The sequence below is a fragment of the Anneissia japonica genome, unplaced genomic scaffold (assembly GCF_011630105.1).
Source record: "Anneissia japonica isolate Jap-2015-1 unplaced genomic scaffold, ASM1163010v1 scaffold9668_len1562885_cov226, whole genome shotgun sequence".
In the NCBI taxonomy this organism is placed as follows: Eukaryota; Metazoa; Echinodermata; class Crinoidea; order Comatulida; family Comatulidae; genus Anneissia; species Anneissia japonica.
Window position 1 is genome coordinate 24,490 of NW_022711326.1, and position 23,140 is coordinate 47,629.

A 23,140-nucleotide genomic window follows, 5' to 3' on the forward strand; every position below is an offset into this window, starting at 1 on the left:
GTGATGATGTCATCATCAAAATTTGATGTGGACAGTACTTACAGTGTATGTCTCGACTAATGAGGCTTCAGGGTTAAAATACTACAGTATTTCCCAGAACCCTGGAATTGGAAGGCAAGCCTTACCTGTACTCAGGAAGCTAACCTCCACTCCCTATAGTCAAGGGCACACCTACAACTATCATAATAATAATATTCTGTATAGCATGGTTATCTTATTTTTATTTATTTATTTATTCTTTCATTCATTCATTTTAAGTTCAAAGTTCAGCCATGACAAACTTACTAAACAATCAAATGGAAATAGATTAGGAAAAGACCAAATAGGTGCAGTTAACACAAAATTGGTCAACCCTTAACAAATGACAATAATAACATTAAACTCAATAAACACAGCATTATTATTATTTGGTCTTTATACTTGGTTACCTCTTCAGTAAAATGTTCTCCCAGAGGGCCCATTATGCATACAACATTAAAATCACATGAATAACAACATAAAATTTCTGTCTCTTATACACATCTAGATGTGTATAAGAATATCATACATTAGTGGAGTTTTTTTAATGCATTAATCATAGCTTAAGGTAGTTAGGGACGTCCTGGGTACGACATTAAACTCCATCCGGTCGAAGCGTTGGCGACTAAACTGACAACCCTCTCAAATGTCTTAGTGGCTGCTGAGGGGAGGGTGTTTATGGTCACCCAGCAGCAAGAAAAACCAATAGCTGAACAAAAGGCGGATGGGCTCCTCGGAGTCAACGGCCAACCATTAATTACAGTAGTTTAAGGAATAGGAGTAGTTTAGTCTCATTGTTATTGTTATTATGATTATTTTTATTTTATTTTATTGTTACTATTTTATTGTTATTTGCTTTTTCTCAGTTGGCCTATATTATTTCTCTGTAAAGCGCATAGGGGCAATGTGCAATATGCGCTATATAAATACAACATTATTATTATTAAACCGAAATAGGGCTGTAATAATTTCCTCTAGTGTATAGATAAGCATTATTGGACGGGTGTCTGCTCTCTCTTTCCACAGATGCAGTGTATAGGTGTATTTCTGATAGAAACACTCATATTTTTGATATAAGCTATCTTGGTTTTTTTATTTAGTGATCACTGTGTTATTGATTGCAAACTTAATGTAAACCAAACTGTCAAAGAAGAGAATGTACCACCTGTACAGTGCATCTGTACAGGTGGCAGTTGTTACTCCGATTTTAAAAAATCCATCACTTGACCATAATAAACTCCCAAATTTCAGACCTATCTCTAACTTACCTTTTCAAGCCAAACTCATTGAGAGGGTGGTGTCTTCCCAGATAATGTCCTACTTTGTTAATTGTAATCTCTTGGACCCTTTTCAATCTGCCTATAAAGTGGATCATTGCACTGAGACTGCCCTTATCAGAATACTCAATTACATCATAGTTGCCATGGATCAAAAGCAAGCAGTTGCTCTTGTGATGCTTGAATTATTGGCTGCTTTTGACACTGTTGATCACCAAATACTTATTGATCGTCTTCATTTTGGCTTTGGCATTTCCAATCTTGCTTTAAACTATTTCATTTCATACTTCAATAACCGCTCTCAATTCATTGAAATTAGCAGTGTAAGGTCCACTCCTAAAGTCACTGAATGTGGTGTTCCCCAAGGATCCATTCTTGGTCCTATTTTTTTTCTCTTTACATTAAACCACTGGCCCAAATAAAAAAAAACATAACATTTTCTACCATTTCTACACTGACGATATTCAACTTTGCATTTCATTTCATCCATCAAACTTTTACTTCGCTATTCAACGTCTTGAAAATTGTCTTAAAGATATCCAATCTTGGCTCTCAAACAATCTTCTAAAACTTAACGAAAACAAATCTGAGTTCATTATTTTCTGCACTAATCACATCCGTAGTAAAATTACTCCTCTTCCACTCACCATTGGTTCATCATTAATTCATCCCACTCACCACATTTCTAACCTCAGAGTTAAACTGGATGAATCTCTTAACATGCACAAACATATCAGCTATATAACTAAATCGGTCAATTTTTATTTTCGTAATGTAACTCATTCGATGCTTTCTTTCTCGACGCACTCCTTCTTCCATTTTTCATGCTCTTGTCTCATCCCGTCTTGATTACTGCAATTCTCTTCTTTACGCACTTCCTAAATCTCAAATTTACAGACTCCAGAGGCTTCAAAACTCCGCTGCTCAAATTATAACATTCACAAAACGTTGATCTCACATCACCCCTGTTCTCCGAGAACTCCATTGGCTTCCCATTGATTCCTGCATTAAGTTCAAGATCTTGCTACTTACTTTTAAAGCACTTCTATTTAAGCAACCTATCTATATACATCAGCTTACCCACATTTATGTTCCTGGAGGCACCCTAAGATCATCTGATAGTTTTTTGCTCTCCGTTCCCCACACATCCTTAAACACTATTGGCCATAAATCTTTTTTCTTTGCCGCACCTACAATTTGGAATTCAAAATCCTGCACACATTAAAAACTGTTCTTCTGTTGCTTCATTTTAAAAATTACTCAAAACTCACCTCTTCTGTCATTAAAGTGCAAAGCGCCTTTGATGATGCACCTCGGTCGTTTAATTGACGTTTTATAAATTCTTTTATTATTATTATTATTATATTATTATTAAAATACACTAACCTAGAATTCATTGTGGTACGTGATATCTCGATTTGGCTATTTGTACGCAAACCAAAAAAGATCAAGCAAACCATGCACTAATGAAAAATGAGTGCACTGTTGGGGATAGGAAAATAACATTGAGAGTTACAGTGATGATGTCATCATCAAAATTTGATGTGGACAGTACTTACAGTGTATGTCTCGACTAATGAGGCTTCAGGGTTAAAATACTACAGTATTTCCCAGAACCCTGGAATTGGAAGGCAAGCCTTACCTGTACTCAGGAAGCCAACCTCCACTCCCTATATTAAAAAGGGCACACCTACAACTATCATCATAATAATATTCTGTATAGCATGGTTATCTTATTTTATTTATTTATTCATTCATGTTAAGTTCAAAGGTAAGCCATGACAAACAAAAGTACTAAACAATCAAATGGAAATAGATTAGGAAAAGACCAAATAGGTGCAGTTAACACAAAATTGGTCAACCCTTAACAAATGACAATAATAACATTAAACTCAATAAACACAACAGTATTATTATTTGTTCTTTATACTTGGTTACCTCTTCAGTAAAATGTTCTCCCAGAGGGCCCATTATGCATACAACATTAAAATCACATGAATTACAACATAAAATTTAAAAAACATTAAAATATAAAAATGATGAAAAAGAATTACCTACTGTACCACCAGCATTCCAAATTTTAGTTTCCCTGAAGAAGTAAATCATGCAATATATAAATTACATACAGTAGCTAAACATTCAAGTGAGTTCATATAGGATTTTTACTACAACTTAAACAAACTTCACTTGCAAGGTGATATTGAAATAGACCTATACAGTAGGGAGAGGAGGGGTCCCAAATCACCATCTCTGGCTCTGATGTTAACTCTGCTAAAACAGTATAAAATATTGTTCATATTGCAGTATTTATCCTGGGAAAACATACCAGGTACCTATGTATTTTCACTATGTAAGATCAATGAATGTCTAGACACATGGCACAAATTGCACTGTAAATCTCCCTATCAAAGTGAACTTGAATGCCAATAATTTCACACTTGTCAACAAAAGTTGGAACAGACCATTTGCGTTAGAGTATGAGGTCAGGGTTTTGTCAACACAGCGGTGTATTATCTACAAAAGAACTAAACTGTGATACTAAAAACCACTTCGTGGCACCACAGTTGGCGTGGCACTACAGTTGGATGCCATTGCCTTTATGTAGCAACAATATGTCTATCAACCCTGGTGTTAATAATGGAGACTTAAGCTATCTATGCCTGGTAAGAATGTTTAATACCATCATGGAGGTATACCTCCATGATACCATAGTATTCAATTTAAACAAAATTTGATTTTTTCTTTTATAACATATTTTGATTTATAATTACAGATACTTTTTGTTATTTTGGAGTTGAATAACTCAGTGGTTAAGATGCTTGCCTTCTGATCCCAGGGTACTGGGTTCAATTCCTGTCATAGCAGGACTTTTTCTGACGATCAAAACAAATTCCACCCCCTAAGCCTCATAAAGAGACTTGGTTTATATAGCATCATTCTCATCCTGTATGTGGCGAGTGTACTTGCTGTTGGATGTGAAAGAAATTAAAATATATATATATAATACTTGTAATTTTACATAGCCTTTGCATATTGTAAATAAATGTGTGCATAAATTATTAAATAGGTAGGCCTAGTTAAATTGATTATTAAATAAAACAATATTTTCCCTATAAAATAACTAGAGTATCATAGATCTTTTAAAATCAAGAGCAGTTGAGTAGTTAACAAGAGTGGGGTGCAAGTCCATTAGCCTCATGTCATCTGGTAATACACTACTAAACATTTGCACTCCAGTATTGAAGAATAATGAGATGGGGCACCTCTTTCTGTCTGCGTCCCACTTTTTATCATGTCCCCACCAGCCTTCTCCCATCATGTAAAATCCTGTATACACTACTGCTGTGATGTTTTTATTATTGGTATTATTATTTGACCTATGTTGATTTCTTTGTAGCATGGCAGTATCCTCACATTAATTTGTCAATGAGGTAACAAGCTGAAAAGCATTTCAATAGCATAATTGTATCGTAAAATCACTCTTATTTGGTTTTGCTCTGTGCTTGTTCGATTGTGCATGAAAAAAAGTGTCTTGGAAATTTTATTCAGGCCTTCCCAATTACCCTCATTATTCTTGCTAGGGAATCTTCCATTTCCTCACACGATACCATCATTTGAGAAAATAATGGAACATCCCAGTTGTATGTAGGTTGGCATATGAGGTGTCTGATAGAATAGCGTGCTAGTAAATAGCATTTCCTACTGAAGATACAGCAGATACAATAGGAAGTTACAATACCGAGGTACTATGCCAGTACATATGTGTCCACCCCATTGCAACGATGCTACTGACCTCCTAAATGTACGTATTTTTTTTTGTCAGTATTTTCGGTAAAAGGTACAGTATCTCATTTTGGTTCATCTCCTGGTCTCCAAGAAATTCTCAATTTCTGTCAAAATTGTAATTTCTTCTGGATTTCTTCAGGATTAAAATAAAAGTCAAAATTAGGGCTTACTATAGGCTATGCTACATTATCCTATTTTATTGTATTAAATATAACATTTATTGATTTTTCTGTATAGCAATAATATATTAACAGTGACCCAAGTCTACTGAAGCCTTTTTGTTTTCATAGTAAACATTGCGCTAAATATGTACACCAGTTTTATCTAGTACACACCTTGCAAACCTGTCTGACCTGCACAACATATTTTCCAGGAATTTGACTTCCACAACTTGGGACCCATCCCTGTACTTAGATGATTTTGAATCATGTTTGCTCAAGTTTGTTAGGACCTATAGATCTATTTTCATTTTTTATTTATTCTTAGTTGAGTGAAAACATATGACAATATTTCCATGCTTTGTTACTCACTTTCTTTTTTTTATGGGTATGCATTTATTCTTGAAAAAAATGTTTTAATAACCTTATTTTTTTATCAGGGGTATATGGCAAATTTTGATTAAAAGTTATTACGGTAACACCCACATATATTTATATGACAAGGCCATAAAATAATTTTAAAATATCGAAGTCAGAACTAGTGTAACAGTAAAGTGTTGTCTAAAATGGAATATGTTTCCAGAGTAAACCATAACTTGAGTGTACAAATATACAATACATGGCAACCCTCTAAAGGTAGGCCTAGCCTAGGGTATAGCAAAAGCACTAAACACCCCTGCAAGCCCGTAGCCAGGGGGTTTCGAAAGAATCCCCCTTTTCCAGAATGCCTTTTAAAATTATTATTAAGAAGTACCATTTGAATGGAAGTTGTCAAAATTAATTTCAAATATTTGAAATTTGGCATTTTTATTGCCATTTCTAGACATCTGACGTGTAATATCTTTAAAATTTACCAAAGCTATGGTGTGACTGAGGCAAGAATGTCACCAGAATTTGCCCCGGGGGGGAGGTCAGATTTCCCCGACGAAAGCAAAGTGGGCGTGGTAGAGCTTCGATTAAAAGGTTTCGAAAATGGCCCCCCTGGGGCTCTGCTCCCCCTGCTAGCGCCACCCCTTGACTAAGGTGGGTAAACACTTAAAATGCCCTTTTTTGAAAAATAAGAACCCTTTTTAAAAATCCTACCTACAGGCTTACCCTGGCATAAACATTTCAGGTGCACTTTATTTCATGTATGTGTCTTTTCAATTCTAAGTTGCAATTTATTTTCGCTGTTTCTTTTGATTTGAAATAAATAAATATTTCAGTATCTTGTTTTTTTCAGGGTGGTCTCAAACGAAGTGACAGCCAAATAGAATTTCAGTTGCTTGCAAAGAGGGAAGCAGAGGGTGCCCTCGTACATGAGCTTGAAAAACTTAAAGCAACAGCGAAGAATGATCAACAAAGGGCGGTAAGTTGACATTAAAATTAAGTATAATTTTAATGTTAAGTAAAAGTATTATGAGCTGGTGCCGCCATATGGTAGGTCCACCCAACAATTTTATTGGGCAGGACAACCTGAAGTTCAAAGGAGAGACCCTTTAAATACCCAATTTCTGTATACAGTAGTAATACCAGCGTGAAGTAGTTGTGTCATTCATTTAGGATATTATGAAAAGACAGAGTTGTGAACATAAGATACATTACATACATTTTGCCTATGTAAAGTAAAAGGGAAAATTCATTTTTGTGGATTACAGAAGGAAAATTTTTTTTTTTTTTTGCATTCTTGTAAATGTGTCTATCAATAAAAGTAAAGAGAAAAGGGTAATGAAGCATGGGACAGTATAAACATACAGTAGTGAAAATACCATTAAAAAATAGTGTAAAAAAATTGAAATAAAATACTATAAGTCATACAAGACTTTAGAAAATGGGATCTGAATTTATTGCTGTGTTAGTTGCATCCTTGATTGTTCCATCACTTGAAATTTTTCATAAAATCCATTGATTCATACTAACAAGCTGTGTCATTATATTGTAAATGATACATTATTTTGTGTATGCTACATAGTAGTTTAGATAGCCATAAACTTAAACTCAATGCTGGGAAAACAAGAATATGTTGTTTGGAAGCTTTAATAATTTGAGTTTATAGCTCATCAATATAGTCACTGAAAAGATTAACATAATTATACTTTACATTATTATTTTCATGATTGGCTTACTATCCAAAAAAACGATCTATTTTATATGTTTAAAACATAAAGCTGCCCTAAAAAAATCCAAGGTTTGATGCGAAAGAAATTTTAATTTCAAAAGTCTATAATTAAAATATAATATTAATAATTTAATATAATAATGTACATAAAATTCAAAATACTAATTTAAGTGAGATTCAACAGGTGGTGAAACCTAATTCTCTATTACGTGGTAAAACAAACATAAACAAACAATTTTGATGATCAGATTATCTGGCAGTGGCAACTTAAAATTGTGCTATCTAAAAAATGATATATTTTATATGATTAAAAAATAGATGGATGATGTAAGCAAATTATAATTTCAGAAAATGTTTTGCATAAATTTTAATGATTGCCTGACATGAGATTTTGTTGAGCTTTATTGTTTATTCCACTGCCAAAACAAAAAAATATATAGTGTACTAATTATCTTTTCTGTTCTGTAATCTTTTTGCATACAGTGTTACAGAAATATAAACTGCTGTACTGCACTTTATACTATACTGTATATCATGTCATTTTAACTATTTTTTCTTGAATTTGTTCTAGGAACTTGAAAAGGACTTCCAAGGGTTTCAACATCTCTTCCATAGATTCCTTCAAGATAAAGGACCTTCAATTTACTGGGACAAAATTCGAACTTTACCAAAAGATGCTGTAAGTTTTCAAATGTCACTTTTAATATTTATGATGTACGCTGAAGTATAGGATGGTTTCAGGCACATACACATCAAAAGAGTCATTTTGGCTCTGAGAAGCAGCTTTCCATCTGGTCCCCCAATCTTCAAATTGGAGCCTGTTTTGGTCTTTAATCTAAAAACATCCTAATTTTGTAAGGCTAAATAAAAAAAATAGTTAAATATTTTGAAATTACTCTTAGTTTTTAATAATATTATGCTATTTTAGCAACTAAGAAGAATTAAAAGGTTAGAGAAAAAACATGAAACCCTAATTTTTACTTTTATAAATAGAAATGTTAAAAATTGAGGCAGCCGCATAAATGAAATCCGGCAGGTATATAGGAATCTGAATTTTTTTTAGTGATTTAAAAGTGCATTCACACGTAATCCAATTTTTTCAGATCAGAAAGCCTACCAAACTGATTGGAAAATCGACTTCGTATGTAAGAATAGAAAGGCTTTGGTCAACTCATGCTCCAAATTTTTTGTTCGGATCCAATGTCAATATAGCTTTAGGTGCATGTGTGAGATTTAAATAATTTAATGCTCCATCACAGTTCAAACATTTTTTACAAAACAGTAATAATATATTAAAGTGGTCTTTTGACCTACATTTTGTTGGTTTTACAGCTGGTATACCTCAGACTGCATAAATCATTGCCTTCTAAATGAACCTGACCCAGTATTACACTATGGGTGTGGTTGTTACAGTGTAAACATATGTTTAAGCAGTTCGTTCACATCTATTCAATTATGGGTTCGGGGAAGCATGGCTTAACCAAGGTGTTGGTGATGATATTTGTTTTTTAAATCTTGTTAAACAACGTTCTTTAGATATTGACCTACAAGAATGGGGGTCATATGTTAACGAGTCAAATAGGCTAAAAAGTTACTGTTTATTCAAATATTGTATTGCTTTTGAAAACTACTTTTCTTCTAATTTAAATCCATATTTCAAAAAGATCTTAAAAATCGAGGAAGGTAGAAATTTAAATATTAACTTTGAAGATAGAATTTTGCTTTTGTAAGGGGGGATATTGAAGATGAATTACATTTTCTTCTCAAATGTAAATTATACAGTGATTTAAGAGAAAAATACATCCCACGATATTATGTTCGTTCCCCTACACAATATAACTTTATTTCCTTAATGAGTTCGCACAGTCCACTAGTAATACAAAAAATAAGCATCTATTTACATCATGCATTTAGGAGGAGAACGGAGATAGATAATCAATCTTTTACAATTAACCATTTAATATTCCCAACATTGTTCGCTATTACATTTGATTCTTTATGTATACAAGGGGCCAATGTCCTAAAGTTAGTTAATGAATAAATTGATTGGTTGATTGGATGTTAAAAACTCCTCTTGATCATAATAAAGATGGCTTAGAAAACAATCGTTTTAAGTGGCCACCATTAATAACAAGTAGGTTAGTTCAGATGTGACATAGATAGCCTGGTATATTTGAGTGTACCTGTAAATATACACAATTCCCCATTAATAGGCATTTGTTGCTTGAATGTGTACAGACCCTGCAAAATCTCAAATTAATACTCTAATGGAAAAATGACATTTTGAGTAGTCTTTGAAAGTCTCTTGTTACTGGAACATACCTGTATAATGATAAAGGGTGTCTCTAGTTAATTGGTATGATCATGGAGGTATTCTTCATGCTATGATGCAGGAAATTTATGATGTGGAGGTTTTGCAGTGAAATATAATTTTACTATCTTTATGTGTACCTAAATTGTCAATCATATAATAATTATATTGATATACATTTAGACAGTGTCACACAGTAGACTTCTGTTGCTCAAACCTGACCAACCTAAAATATTGGTCTCATCTGATGTGGAAAAATAAATTAAATTTAAAAATGATCATAATTGAAATAAAATAGAAAGAATATTATTAAATATGATATTGTAAAATACCTAGTATTACGTGATATACATATTAGGCCTACCATTACCATAAATAAAATTCAGAATACTAATATAAGTGAGATCCAACAGATGGTGAAACTAATCCTCTATCACATGGTAAAAACAAACATAAACAGGATTTTTTTTGTAGAAAGTAATTATTATATTACAGTATAATTTTTTTAATGAGTGCCTTTGTAAAATTAGCATACAGTAGTAGTAGTTAAAGCACTTATCATGACACGTCTTCAGTAACAGATACCGCTATGTTGTTGTTTGCATGGATCATTACCCAAAATGATTGCCGTCATCCAGTCAATTAAATCTGTTGTCCAGGACAATTGATTCTCATTACCTCATGGTTCGGTAATTTAGGGTGTAAAATATTTGGCTGTTTACTGTAAGATTTGTTCTTTAATTTTGTTGGTATATTGTTTCATAATGGGACTTAAAAAAAATAAACATGTGAGAGGGGAATCATTAATTTAATGATCTGTAGAAAGATAGAAAGAACCTCACTTTCACCTGTGGAAGAAATAAATGCCATAATTCCATCATTCCATCTGGGGATTAAATTGAAATAATATAATAATTTAATATTAATTTATATTGAGCAAATTCCATTAAAAATACAGTATATGCGCATTACAATAAAATAGACAATACAAATTTACAATGTAGGCCCTAAAAAAGATTTAAAATTATGGGAAGCTAAAATTCTAACAACATATTGAAATTCAATCATATATCAAATTTGATACTCGCGTTAAATTTCACTTTAATCAAATCGAGGGGACCTCATGATCAGCAACGGTGGTTAAAATAATCCGGGGCTCACAACCTGCCATTTCCATTATTAAATGGATATTATACAAGACACAAGCTGATTTTACTCCAATAGGCATTCACACATTTGATTTAGCAGGGGACATACATGTGCTAAAATGTCAATAGCATTAATACATTAACATTGTTTTGTGTGTGATTCAGGTATTAGGTAGTAGTATTTTCAGTGTTCTTTTTAATAATACCTCCCTCTGATTATCTGATTTAGTTTCTTTTTTATGCTAAGGTAAGCAACTAATTGGTTCAACAAAACAGATAATTTACATATTGTTTTCCACTTTCCTTTCATCTTGCATATTTAAAATCCTGGACCAACAGTTTTCATTTTAAATATCCTATAACCTCTTACCTTGAGTGGCTCTTTGCCTTGATGAGGGTGACTGAACATTAATTAGTGATTTTGCTTTCTTTTTACTTTCAGATAATTCCATACAATAACATACAAGGGGAGTGTTTAGATGACAATGCAAGGGTGAAGAAGTTACTGGATAAGCTTGTGGTGGTGAAACTGAATGGGGGTCTTGGTACAAGCATGGGGTGTAAGGGACCCAAGAGTGTGATCAGTGTCTGTAATGAACTCACGTTCCTTGATTTGACAGTACAACAGATTGAGGTAAATTTACCAAACATTATAGAGCCTTGTCCACACTATAAAATGTATTTGACAAGAACATGTGACATGCCTAAATATGGTCATCACATCATCACCATATAGAGGTACATAATTACTATATATGGGCATACAACAGTTTTTTTGTCAAAGAAGATTTGATAATCAAGACAGAACTTTAGAATTATGCATTTATATTCCACTTTTATTATTTTAATTTTTTCATCTGAATTATCCTTTAAAGCTCTGTCCACACTGTAGTATCACATTTTATGTGACAAATGTGTGTGATGTGCCCATATATGGGCATGATGATGTCATCAGTGGTGGCTCTAGGATATAATTTATGAGGTGGGGCCAAGATGTCCGACTTGGTGGGCTAAGTATTTATGGGTGTAACTATAGCACGCAGCGTTATCTGAGGGCCGAAGGCCCAAGGCAGGGGTGGATGTGAGAGGGTGGTGTCACCTCTTCCCAAAACGAAAAATTTTCTTTAAAAATTGGGACTTCTAGATGGCTGTCAATGGTTGATTAACCATTGTTATGTTCTGCTTGACTGATCAGAGCCAGACAAACGATTACTGAGACAGATTTGGCTTGGCGTAGGCAGTACAGTACTGGGTTGGGAAAAACTAGGCCTATTTTTTTAATTATTTTGCTTTGGCCAATGAAGGGAGCTTGACCAGACTGATGGGGGCTTAAGCCCTCCTGCCCCTGCTGGTGCTGCCCCTGAATGTCATAGTATACCCAAATATAGGCATTACTTATTTCCAAATAAAATTTGAGAATGTTGACATATCTTTTAAATTGTGTATTCAAGTCTGTATTTGGCTTTGTGTAATATAGAAATTAAACAAGTATCTGTCATTAGAAGGCCAGCATCCTAAAACTACCACCAGTTTACAGATCTGCTTTATTATGATAATTATTGTTAACTATTATTGAAAATTCTCTACGTAAGAATATTTATATTACTCAGAACTCTTTTAATTTTTTTTAAATTGTCAATAGTAAACATTATCACTGTCCTACTTTGTAGGTGACAATCCCTTTCACAAGACAAACATACACACATGATGCTTTACACAGACTAAATCTCAATATGAGATTTAGGGAGTGGAGTTGTTTTGGTCATGAGAAAAAAATCATGCAACTGACAGGAATTGAACCCATGACTCTGGTATTGGAAGGCAAGCATCTTAACCACCAAGCTATTCAACTCCACTCCATTGTTCTGTCCTCACTATTAATTTTTATGTGACAAAAAATGTGATATTGCCATATTTGGGTGTAATAATATAACATTAATTCCTGCTTGAGAATATGAGCTCTGTAATGCTTGTTTTTCAATTTGCAGCACCTTAACAAGAAGTATGACTGTGATGTCCCTTTGGTTCTTATGAATTCTTTTAATACTGATGAAGATACCAAAAAAGTGCTACGTAAATACACCTCCTGTCAAGTCAACATATACACTTTTATGCAGAGCAAGTAAGTTCTGTTTTGATAATTGCTTCATAACCGCAAGGGAAAGGCGCAATATAAATACCCAATACCAGTACCAATACCAGATTATAAGTCAATTGTGACATCGTCACTGTAGTTCCCAATGTTTTCATTAGTGCACAGTTTGCTTGTAAGTTCTATTTTCATAATTGTTGTTGTTATGATAATATGCTACAGTTTATATGTACCAGCCTGTCAAATTTCGCACTTCTACCAAAAAGTGTTTCTTTGTGGCAGTAGAGTAGCACGTTGCTACATGATGCACACATGATGTTACATGATGCACACATGATGTTACATGATGCACACATGATGTTTAGTTGAAATTGTCATAATTTAAGGGGTGACCGTTTCAAAGCTCCTGCTTCCTGCAGCATCCTTTTTCCACATCATTGTAATTTTCATTTAAAATGTTTTTATTACTTTTACTTGATATTGTTCTGTATTTATTATGTTATGAAATTGTGGAAATAAATAAATTTTGATTTGATTTGATGATGTCACAGGAAACAGTGTTCTCACTAATTCACTACCTTTTAGTCTTTGAAACTTATCTAAAGCCAAACATTGAAATTCATTTAGCCGAACATTGAAAATTGATGGGCTAAAACTAAAGAGAGTAAACCATTGTAAATACTTGGAAATCAAAATTAATGAAATACATGTGTCAAATTAATCATGCAAAGATGAAAGTACTTCCTGGTTTATATCTACTTGAGAAAATGTAACAATCTGTTCTCTCATTATATCCAATATTCAACCAATTAGATATAACTCACTCACTCAATTAAGAAGATCAGACTGTTAAGTTCAGAGAAATTAAGAAAACTCTTAATGATCAACAACACATGAAGCAATAATGGTGTATAAAATGCTACCTAATGAAAATGAAATATTTCTTAAGAAGAGATTTTATAAACATAAACTAGCCTATGATGAATGTTATATGGTTGTGGTATAAGTTAGTTTATGATCAAATTATAGCAGAGAAAAAATAAATCAAATGATTATTTAGTCAAGATGTTAATGGCATTTCTTCTCTCCTCAAAAATGTTAGGTATCCACGCATCAAGAAAGAATCCTTACTACCTGTAGCCAATGATGTAGATTGTACGGAAGCAGGCATTGAAAAGTACGTATTTGATAATATGCATAAAATTGTATGTTTCAGGAGTTGGTGGTTTAAATGCTAGCCTTTCAATCTCAAGTTCCTGGGTTCAGTTTTTCTCAAAAAACAACTCCACCCCCAGTCCTCATAATGAGACTTTTTGAAAGCATCAAATAAATGCATGTTGGTTGTTCAAGGCGTTTTCACTATTTCCTTTCAGTCCTTCATTTTAATCCACTGTCTTCAGCAAGCATCCTAAACTCATTGCAAACAATAAAAGCTAAAACGTGGATAGTTCTCTTGAGACTGTTTTAAAAATTATAGCATTGTGAATGTTAGGACTGGCGTTTTTCACTATTTGCTGGCACTGACAGTGTATATTCTGCAATTGCAATCAGTCTTTATTTTGAATCCACTGTGTCTTGTCTTCAGTGAGCTTCCTAAGCTCCTTCAGTTTTTTTTAAATAGATTTCTATGTTCTCATTCCTGCATCTTTAAGGTCAGACCATAACACACCTAGCAAGCTTTGCGAACTTAGAACTTGTTGGCTCCTGTAATTTCTTATACCCTCTGAGCAGGTGTGTCTGTAGGCATCCATCGCACATGACCGAAAACGACCATCTTTGTGCAGTGCTATCTTTATTTATAACTTTTTTTCACCACATACACTTGTCCAAGAAATCTCTCACAAAACTCTTTTAAAAACAATATCGCTGCAAATATTGGACTGGGGTTTTTTTGCGATAGGGGAAATCTGGACACTTGCATGATCTTGTGTAATTTTAAATTTACTAAGGTGTTGTGATAATTTTTTTGTTTTTCTTTTCAGTTGGTATCCTCCTGGTCACGGCGATGTCTATAACTCCTTCTATAATTCAGGGTTACTCGATGGATTTATTGAAAAGGGGAAAGAATTTATGTTCATGTCAAATATTGACAATCTTGGTGCAACTGTTGATATCAGTGAGTTTGATTGATAAATATAATATAAATAGATTCTGTGTCTGTCAATCACTTTTATGTTTTGATGCCTAACTCTTGGAAGTTTATTTCATTTTTAAATAATTTATTCGACTTTCTAAAATGATCAATTTAATTTGAATTTGAATTTTGAAGGTTTTCAAGAGTTCATCACAAGTTTTATAGCCTGTGACACCTTCAAAATCAGCATTCAAAACTTTTTTTTTTTTTTAACTATACCTATATTAAAGACACACACAGTACCTTTGATACCTGTTTTTACTTAATGGCACAGAAAAATTCTTGTGCAACAAATCAATGATTTTTAATAATTAATTAATTAATAATTATTACTGTTCAATAATTATCAATATAGTAAATTTTTTTGGTTAATGTATTTTTGTGTCTTTTCATGCATTTTTATGTTATAGCATTTTTGTTATGAATTTGATGTAATGCAGTTATTTGCTGCCAATAAATGAATTGAAATTGAATTAAACAAAATTGTTTATAAAATAATATTGTTAAGCTCTCTAAAGAAAACTATATAAATTTATCTCAATGAGTATGATAATATCTGGTAAGGCAAAAACATCATTTCTATTAACCTCCTGATGCAAAACACCATCAAAATGAACAAATTTCCTTTCATACTTTTGTAGATATATTACAGCATGTTTTAGGTAAGAGAGATTGCGCAGAATTTGTGATGGAAGTAACAGACAAGACAAGAGCAGACGTAAAGGTACGTAGGGGTGTGGCGCAGCGTCAACAGGGTATGTAGGGGTGTGGCGCAGCGTGAACGGTTTGGTTTCCCAACCTCGAGGTTGCAATCCCTCGCTTTGCATTTCGCTTGTGTAAATGGGTACCTGGTGGGGTTGCCTGTTCACTGAAGCATGTGGACCCAATGACCAGGGGAAAACTTACAGCACTTCATATCTGTAAAAAAAGGTGCTATATATATATATGACCAAATTAGATTAGAAAAGTAGGCAATAGTGGCTGGTAATTGAATTTTTTATATTTTGTTTTGGAATGCACTAAGGACAACCTATAAATGTCTGAAGATTTATCTCTAGTGGGGTTGTTCTAGTTGTGTGTCTGGCGGTACGAAAGAGCCAATCCCCTGCTCATTTCTTACGAGTGCACTGCATTCTTAATAAAGATATATACGTATGTTTGTGATGAAGCTAGCTCAAGTTTGTCTCAAGAAAGTTTGTTAGTCTAAAAAGGTGTACTTATTGCATTTGTATTTCATGCTATTGACTAATACACCTCCAGCTTTCATTATGTGTTTTTTGAATTGCTTTTGCAGGGTGGTACATTGGTTCACTATGAAAATAAACTGAGACTGTTGGAAATTGCACAAGTTCCAAAAGAACATGTAAGTACAATCAAAGAGTATAAAACTGCTAGAGGTGCGACTGCCCTGGTTTCACTGGAACGCAATCCTATTTCAAAAAGTGCTTCCACAATGGGGCGTGGCCTTAAAAGACGTTTGATGATGGAACGTGTGCTGCGTGCATGTTTGAGTTTCGAACTCTATTCAAATTCGAATAGGGCCCCCTATTTCGTGGCAGTAATTTTTTAACGTTCCATTGCCTGCACACAAAATCATGGCAGTCGGACCTCTTGCAGTTTTATACTCTTTGGTACAATGAAGAGTTTTAAGCACAGATTTAATGTAACAGTAGAGGTCAATGACCTGTATGTCATTCCAAAGATAAGATGCAGCAGATGTAAATGTTCTTTGTATTATTCTCATTCTTCGGTAAGTCTTTTACCAAGTTTTCATTGTATCTCAGGTTGATGAGTTCAAGTCCATTACAAAGTTCAAGTGAGTTGAGCACATTTTTTTAAGGTTTCTATATTATTAATTGTTGATAATGTGAGTTGATTTGGTTTATATTGGGTGCGCTAATTGGCCAAAAATAAAATTTTATTTTTATTCGAAATCATCAATATTTGCAGTCGGTGGATTCACTAAACAAGTTATAAAAAAAGTAATTGTCTAAACGTTATTCAAACTAGCATTTTACAAAATTTCTCACAATATTTAATTTTGGATAATTAATTATTCATAATTTTAATTGCTAATTTATATAACACGATTGTCTTATTTCTGGGATTAAGCTAAAATTCTGTTTTATGATCATTATTTGTTTAATTATTATTTTATTATTAATATTATTGTTATTTTTAATGTTATATTTCTTAGTTAAAATATTTTTTAGTTATATTTTAGCCTAAAGCAGACAGTATTAGTGTAAAGTATTATTGTTATTTTCAGAATATTTAATACTAACAATTTGTGGATTAGTTTACGAGCCATCAAACGTGTCGTCGAAGCCAAAGATCTGAATATGGAAATAATTGTCAACAACAAGGTAAATGTCAATTTACTGTTGTTGTTATTAATTACTGTTAGAATTGTTATACAGCTTTAACCAGACAAATCATTTTTGTTTTGGTTTTGATCATTTGCAGACAATGGATAATGGCCAAGGTGTTATTCAACTGGAGACTGCAGTAGGTGCAGCAATTTGCAGTTTTAATGGTTCTCACGGTAAGCCAAAACATTTCGCAATTAAGGTAACCATATTATTAAGTTGTAGATTAGGTAAGTTAACAAATTCAACATCTGGATATGGCCTCACAAAGAAAATTAAATTACAAACATACGAATTATTTTATAATCAATATAAATGCCAAAATTTGGTAAACAAATTCTGGCATACATAACATTGTTTGTTGTGCTTAAAATAAAGGCAGCAGTAAAAATAGCTTGGTGTTTCAATATAGACCAACATTCTATGGAGGTCCAACATGCAAATTGTGGTGACAGGATTGATATACTGTACCATCCGGATCGCTATGGAGGTAGACAGTTTGAATTTACACATATGTTTTTATCTTAGGTGTTAATGTACCAAGGAATCGATTTCTGCCAGTTAAGAAGACATCTGATCTGCTCCTTGTTATGTCCAATCTGTATGACATGAAGGCAGGGTCGCTGACCATGAGTGGACTCCGCCAATTCCCAAGCACCCCCCTCATCAAGCTAGGAACTCACTTTGATAAGGTAATATTATTAGTCAATTGTAAGGCCTCTGCTAAACTTTGGGAGTGTTCATAAAAAAAATTGCTGATTTGCTGATGAAAGCAACACATTATTCCATTTATTTAAGAGGGCCCCTGAATATACGATAACCTTCTAGGATATTCTGGAAGGGCCACCCTATAGATATGGTAACTATCTCTAATTTTGCAATGTATTTTATTTATATGTAGTTTTTATTTATTGGAGCCATTTTAAGGCAGTAAGTTTATGCAGCCTAAACTGACGTGCTTTTTTATGTAACTTGTAAATATTTAGGCCGATCTGGACCCTTTTCAGTTGTACAGTGTGATTGATGTGTGAGAGAGTCACAACAGTATGATAATGATAGTACTGGTCTTTATGTATAATGCACCTGACATTTAAGCAACTAAAAGTATTTCATTGTTTATTTATATTTTCCTCTTAGGTTCGTTCTTTCTTGTCGAGGTTTGCTAGTATACCTGATATGTTAGATCTTGATCACCTGACTGTGTCAGGTGATGTTACCTTTGGCAAAGGTGTTATACTAAAGGTGAGTAGGTTGAGTTTGGTAAGATTACCTCTTTAGTTCAAAAGGTTCAATTTTTACAGTCATATACCTAACTATATGAAATGTGTTTTTGTGGGTAAAAATGAATATTACAAATGAAACATAAAAAAAAAAAAGCACATAAAAAAACTAGCACAGAAGTTGAGATATTATTAGTGCATTAGTTTGAGAATACTTATTCTTATCATCCTGCCCTAATAAACATTCTGTCCAGATAAATAATTCATTAACAAATCAATTATAGACGGATCTAGGCTGGGTTCCCCCTGTGAAAATAGTTCCCCGGTCTTTTGCCCACTGGGATGATTTCCCCAGACTTCCCCCTCCCCCCATGCATTAATTTAAAAAAAATTTAAATACAAGGAATACATCAAGATTTATTAACTCTTATAGCCCATGTGAACAAGTAACAACAAAATTTACATGATTTTTTTTTATTCTAGTTTTTTCACTCACTTTTTCAATCTAGTTATTAACAAAACTTTAGCATAGAAAATATTTATACAAAAAGATGTGTATAAGAGACAGATGTAGGGGTGTGGCGCAGTATATATGTATGTATATGTAGGAAAGCTTGTAAATACGAAGCTGCAATTCAGCTTCAGCTGCCATTGAATTTTTCTGGGAATAAGTTATCCAGGCGGAAACCAGCCTGCTCCCTTATATATAAGTAGTAATAATAAGGTATATAAACCACCATATTAGTACCCCTTCAAAAGAACCCCAATCCAGTTGTTAAATATTAAGCAATTATTAACCAGCTATTTCCCTGATAATCAACTAAGAGAATGAGTATATAAATTGCATTATTATTCTTTGAGAAGAAACTGCTGTTATAGTCATTTCACATTTAATATTATATGCAGATAATATACAAAACAATTTTTATTATCTTAAAGGGAACGGTGATCATTATTGCAAATCATGGTGACAGGATTGATATACCATCTGGATCGTTGCTGGAGAACAAAATCGTTTCGGGCAACCTACGTATTCTAGATCATTAACCAGCCAATCTGTGTAGGAGATTGTTTTACCGTTGTCAGTAATAATTCTTGCAGTGTGCCGAGCGGCCTTAACAACGATTTTAATTAGTTGATGCACTTCAATGAATCAGCTGAAAGGGAATTTTAGTTACACAATCCAAGGTGCTGAAAATATTTGGCAGCCATAATGGCAATAGTTTCCCCTACATCTTTCCACTAACTGGTTCCCAATACTGTTGAATTCCTTGGGACATGTTGAAGGTTTTCACAGATTACCAAGTCTAAGTATACTCACTGTTGATATTTCACCAAAGGATAATAATAATAATATTAATAATAATAATAATAATAATAATAATGGTCGACTTATAGAACGCATATTATCGAGACCTCTATGCGCTTAACATGAAAATGAAAAAACGTACCAAGAAAGTACAGTAATACTTAATGTAACTATCCTATTCCCTAAACTAATCATGGTTTGGCCGTTGGCTCCAAGGAGCTCATCCACCCTTTGTCCATATATTTTTTTTAATTGCTGCTGGGTGACCGATTCACTCTCTCACCCAAAGGCTGCTAAGGTTGTAGATGGAGCTGCCAGTTAGTCACTGGTGATTCGAGTGGATCATTTTAATGTCATACCCAGGTCATTTTAACTAAAACTAATCTTAACTACCTAAAACTAACTTAAACATAAACTGGAGGTAAAATTATCCCCCGCTGGACACCATCCCGGTATTTCCACATAAAGGTTTCAGGGTTAAACTTGTAGAAATTATGTATAAGATTATATGTATAGATGAAGGTTTACCATGAAAAGTTAAACATCAAAGCTATTTGGTTATTAATAAGTCTTCTAATGATTAGCATAAGGTATTTATTACACTGTTGTAAAACAAAAATGTTATGTTACTACTTGTTATTCTTTTATTATGTTATAATTTTATTCATATAATATTTTTTATTTATTTTTTATAATTTGCATGAAATTTTCATTTTTGTTTATCTTATTTGTTGATCAGCACGAAAACGACAAATATGGAGGGGTCTGTCTGACTGATAACCAATCAATATTACATTCTGACATTCAGAGATTTTAAATATATATTATAGTAAACAGCTGAAATTGTACATAGGAATATTATGATGGTATTATGAACATCATACAAATTTTAGAATACATAAATTATGTCTATTGATAAATAAAATTAGGAAAAATGATTACTATGTTACAAAATTATTAACATTCAAATATGTGATTGTGTTTCTTTTATTATTGATATTTGTTTTAATTGGAAAGTTGATAAAGTTTTGAAAGCAAAGTTTGATTCCTATGATCCATGTTTGTACTGTGCTTGGTTGTCCCCATTAACCCAGTGAAATGGGCAGTGCCTCCAGTATGCTGTCACATAGCCCCACAGTGGTTGAGTGGAAAAAACATGAAAAATTCTAATGAATCGTAATTTTGAATAATAATGCCTCCGGGGAATTGAGTATATTGTATTTGATACAGCTATTGTATGTGCTATTATAGGTGCCACAAATGCTGTGCGTTGCCATCATCCACAGAACTGCTTGTAATATTCCGGAAACTGCTCAGAAATATTTCCAGTTGAAACCAGGGACAGATCCAGAAAAACTTAAAGGGTTTGGCTATGTTGACAGAAAAAATAAGTATATATTTAGGCTGTTATATGCCTAGTGATGAAAACATATCTGACTAATACTTCAGGGGGATTAATGCCTAATTAAAAGTGGTGCTTGAAAAGAATGTGTACTCTATATTTTATTGCTTATAGTCGATGGACATTTCCACTATGCATTGCCCCTTGGATATTATTGCAAGTTTCCTCAAAATGTCATGGTGCATATTTCCTTCGCAATACAGATAGATGTGCACATATTCCCTGTTTCTGCCTATCACATTCCCATTTTTCAGATTTTTTGGTTATATTTTTAGATAGACACTATGAAAAGTAGGCTGGGTGCAAGGCCCTAAATTTGGGTTACTCAGTGAATTCCCAGAAATATAATCCTTTTATTGTGCTCAGTGCATGCCATACCAGATTTTAACTCTATTTTCCAAACTTTGGGCAAGTTTATACGGAAAGATACATTTCGACGTTGTTGATATTTTATTAATGATTTATATTTATCGTTTGAAAATTTTACCTACCATGTTAAATTCAATCCAAAGAATGTATCTGTATTCACAACCTTACCCCCATATCTTAAGGCAGACCTATCTTGTATTGTGATAATTGAAAAATACAACACAGGAAACTATAGATTTTATTCTGACTGTTATTCATTCATTAGGTGAGACTTTTTTATACCTTGTTTCGCAAACCCGCCGTTCTCAAATATTGATAATTTAGAATGAAAATAAAATTTTATTTTTTGCCAATTGACACCCGCCGCCGCGAAAAACTGCAAATTTTATAAAAAAATGAAAGTTTATCTTAATTTTTATTACGCCCGCTGCTGCCTTGAATTCGTCAAAAATAGATGTATATTTCTTCCATATTTATTTGGATCCCATTGGAAATATATCAACTTTAGTTGATTTTTGTGGGTCGTCCATGCCTCCATACTCCATTTTTACTGGCAATTTTTATCTGTTTTTTGTATGTCTTTGTTTTGTAAAGTGTTATATTTGAATGGATGCTAAATAAATAAATGAAAAAAAAATATATAAATTTAAAGCATTTAACCATCCCATGATTACACTGTTCACATTCAACAATAAAAATTATATTTTTATTTTATCCTCCGTTGGGATGTTTTTGGCAAAACTAATCGCTAAACAAGCAAACAAAATTTTATTTTTATTATTTTTCCGCCGGCCTCTGACTATCCTTAAACAAATAAGTTTGCGTAACAAGGAATAAAAATAAGTCTTGCCTTATGGCTATACCATCTTCTACTCCATTTAGTCATTAGTTACACATACACATAATTAAATAAATGAACAGATAATTTCATGAGTTAACCCGTTCATTCATGTAAATTGAGCTGAGAGTTGAATTAATGAAATGTTCTATTTATTATTGCAGGGTTAAAAATAGTTGTTTTATTTGCTTTTTAACATACTGATAAAAAGACCCTTGCAATTTTATTGGTAGAATTTAATCAATCAATCATTTATATAGCACTAATGGCCCTCGGAAAGCACTATGTCCTAAAGTACCACTATTGTCCTGCCTGTTGGGGTGTTATAGGAGTCTCAGAAACAACACATTGTCATCTACATTGTCCATTGACATGACTGGTACACCTAAAATGTGAGATAGCGCATGAAATCCGCGGGGACTAGCAGTCCGAGAGGCAGCCCTTTGAGTACTTCGGAGGTTGATGTGGCAACATAGCATGGCAACCCTATGTATCTGCTTCTGGCCACCACTGGAAACACCAGAATTTAGATTTCCTTCGCCTGAAGCAAGAATAAAAGCAGGAAAGTGACGCCATTTCTATTAAGGCTTTCCTTGGGCTCCGAAAACTTT

General features: G+C 33.2%; 1 protein-coding gene across 3 annotated transcripts in view; it reads left to right on the forward strand.

Moving 5' to 3' along the window:
- LOC117107413 (UTP--glucose-1-phosphate uridylyltransferase-like) overlaps positions 1–21,408 on the forward strand; it is a 25,074-nt gene extending 3,666 nt beyond the window's left edge. The window contains exons 1-15 of one of the 3 annotated variants that reach the window (XM_033249091.1): positions 3,758–3,958; positions 6,462–6,587; positions 7,909–8,016; positions 11,239–11,430; positions 12,785–12,918; positions 13,991–14,065; positions 14,871–15,004; positions 15,664–15,746; positions 16,317–16,385; positions 16,807–16,838; positions 17,292–17,388; positions 17,489–17,567; positions 17,920–18,083; positions 18,529–18,633; positions 19,551–21,408. In XM_033249091.1, the coding sequence (XP_033104982.1) occupies positions 3,773–3,958; positions 6,462–6,587; positions 7,909–8,016; positions 11,239–11,430; positions 12,785–12,918; positions 13,991–14,065; positions 14,871–15,004; positions 15,664–15,746; positions 16,317–16,385; positions 16,807–16,838; positions 17,292–17,388; positions 17,489–17,567; positions 17,920–18,083; positions 18,529–18,633; positions 19,551–19,658 (1,692 nt within the window). In that variant the 5' untranslated portion in view covers positions 3,758–3,772 and the 3' untranslated portion in view covers positions 19,659–21,408. Of the gene's footprint in view, positions 1–3,757; positions 3,959–4,950; positions 5,098–6,461; positions 6,588–7,908; positions 8,017–11,238; positions 11,431–12,784; positions 12,919–13,990; positions 14,066–14,870; positions 15,005–15,663; positions 15,747–16,316; positions 16,386–16,806; positions 16,839–17,291; positions 17,389–17,488; positions 17,568–17,919; positions 18,084–18,528; positions 18,634–19,550 lie in introns of those variants that run through there. The other 2 variants (XM_033249092.1, XM_033249093.1) reach the window with 2 other exon arrangements.
- Positions 21,409–23,140: the final 1,732 nt, after the last annotated feature.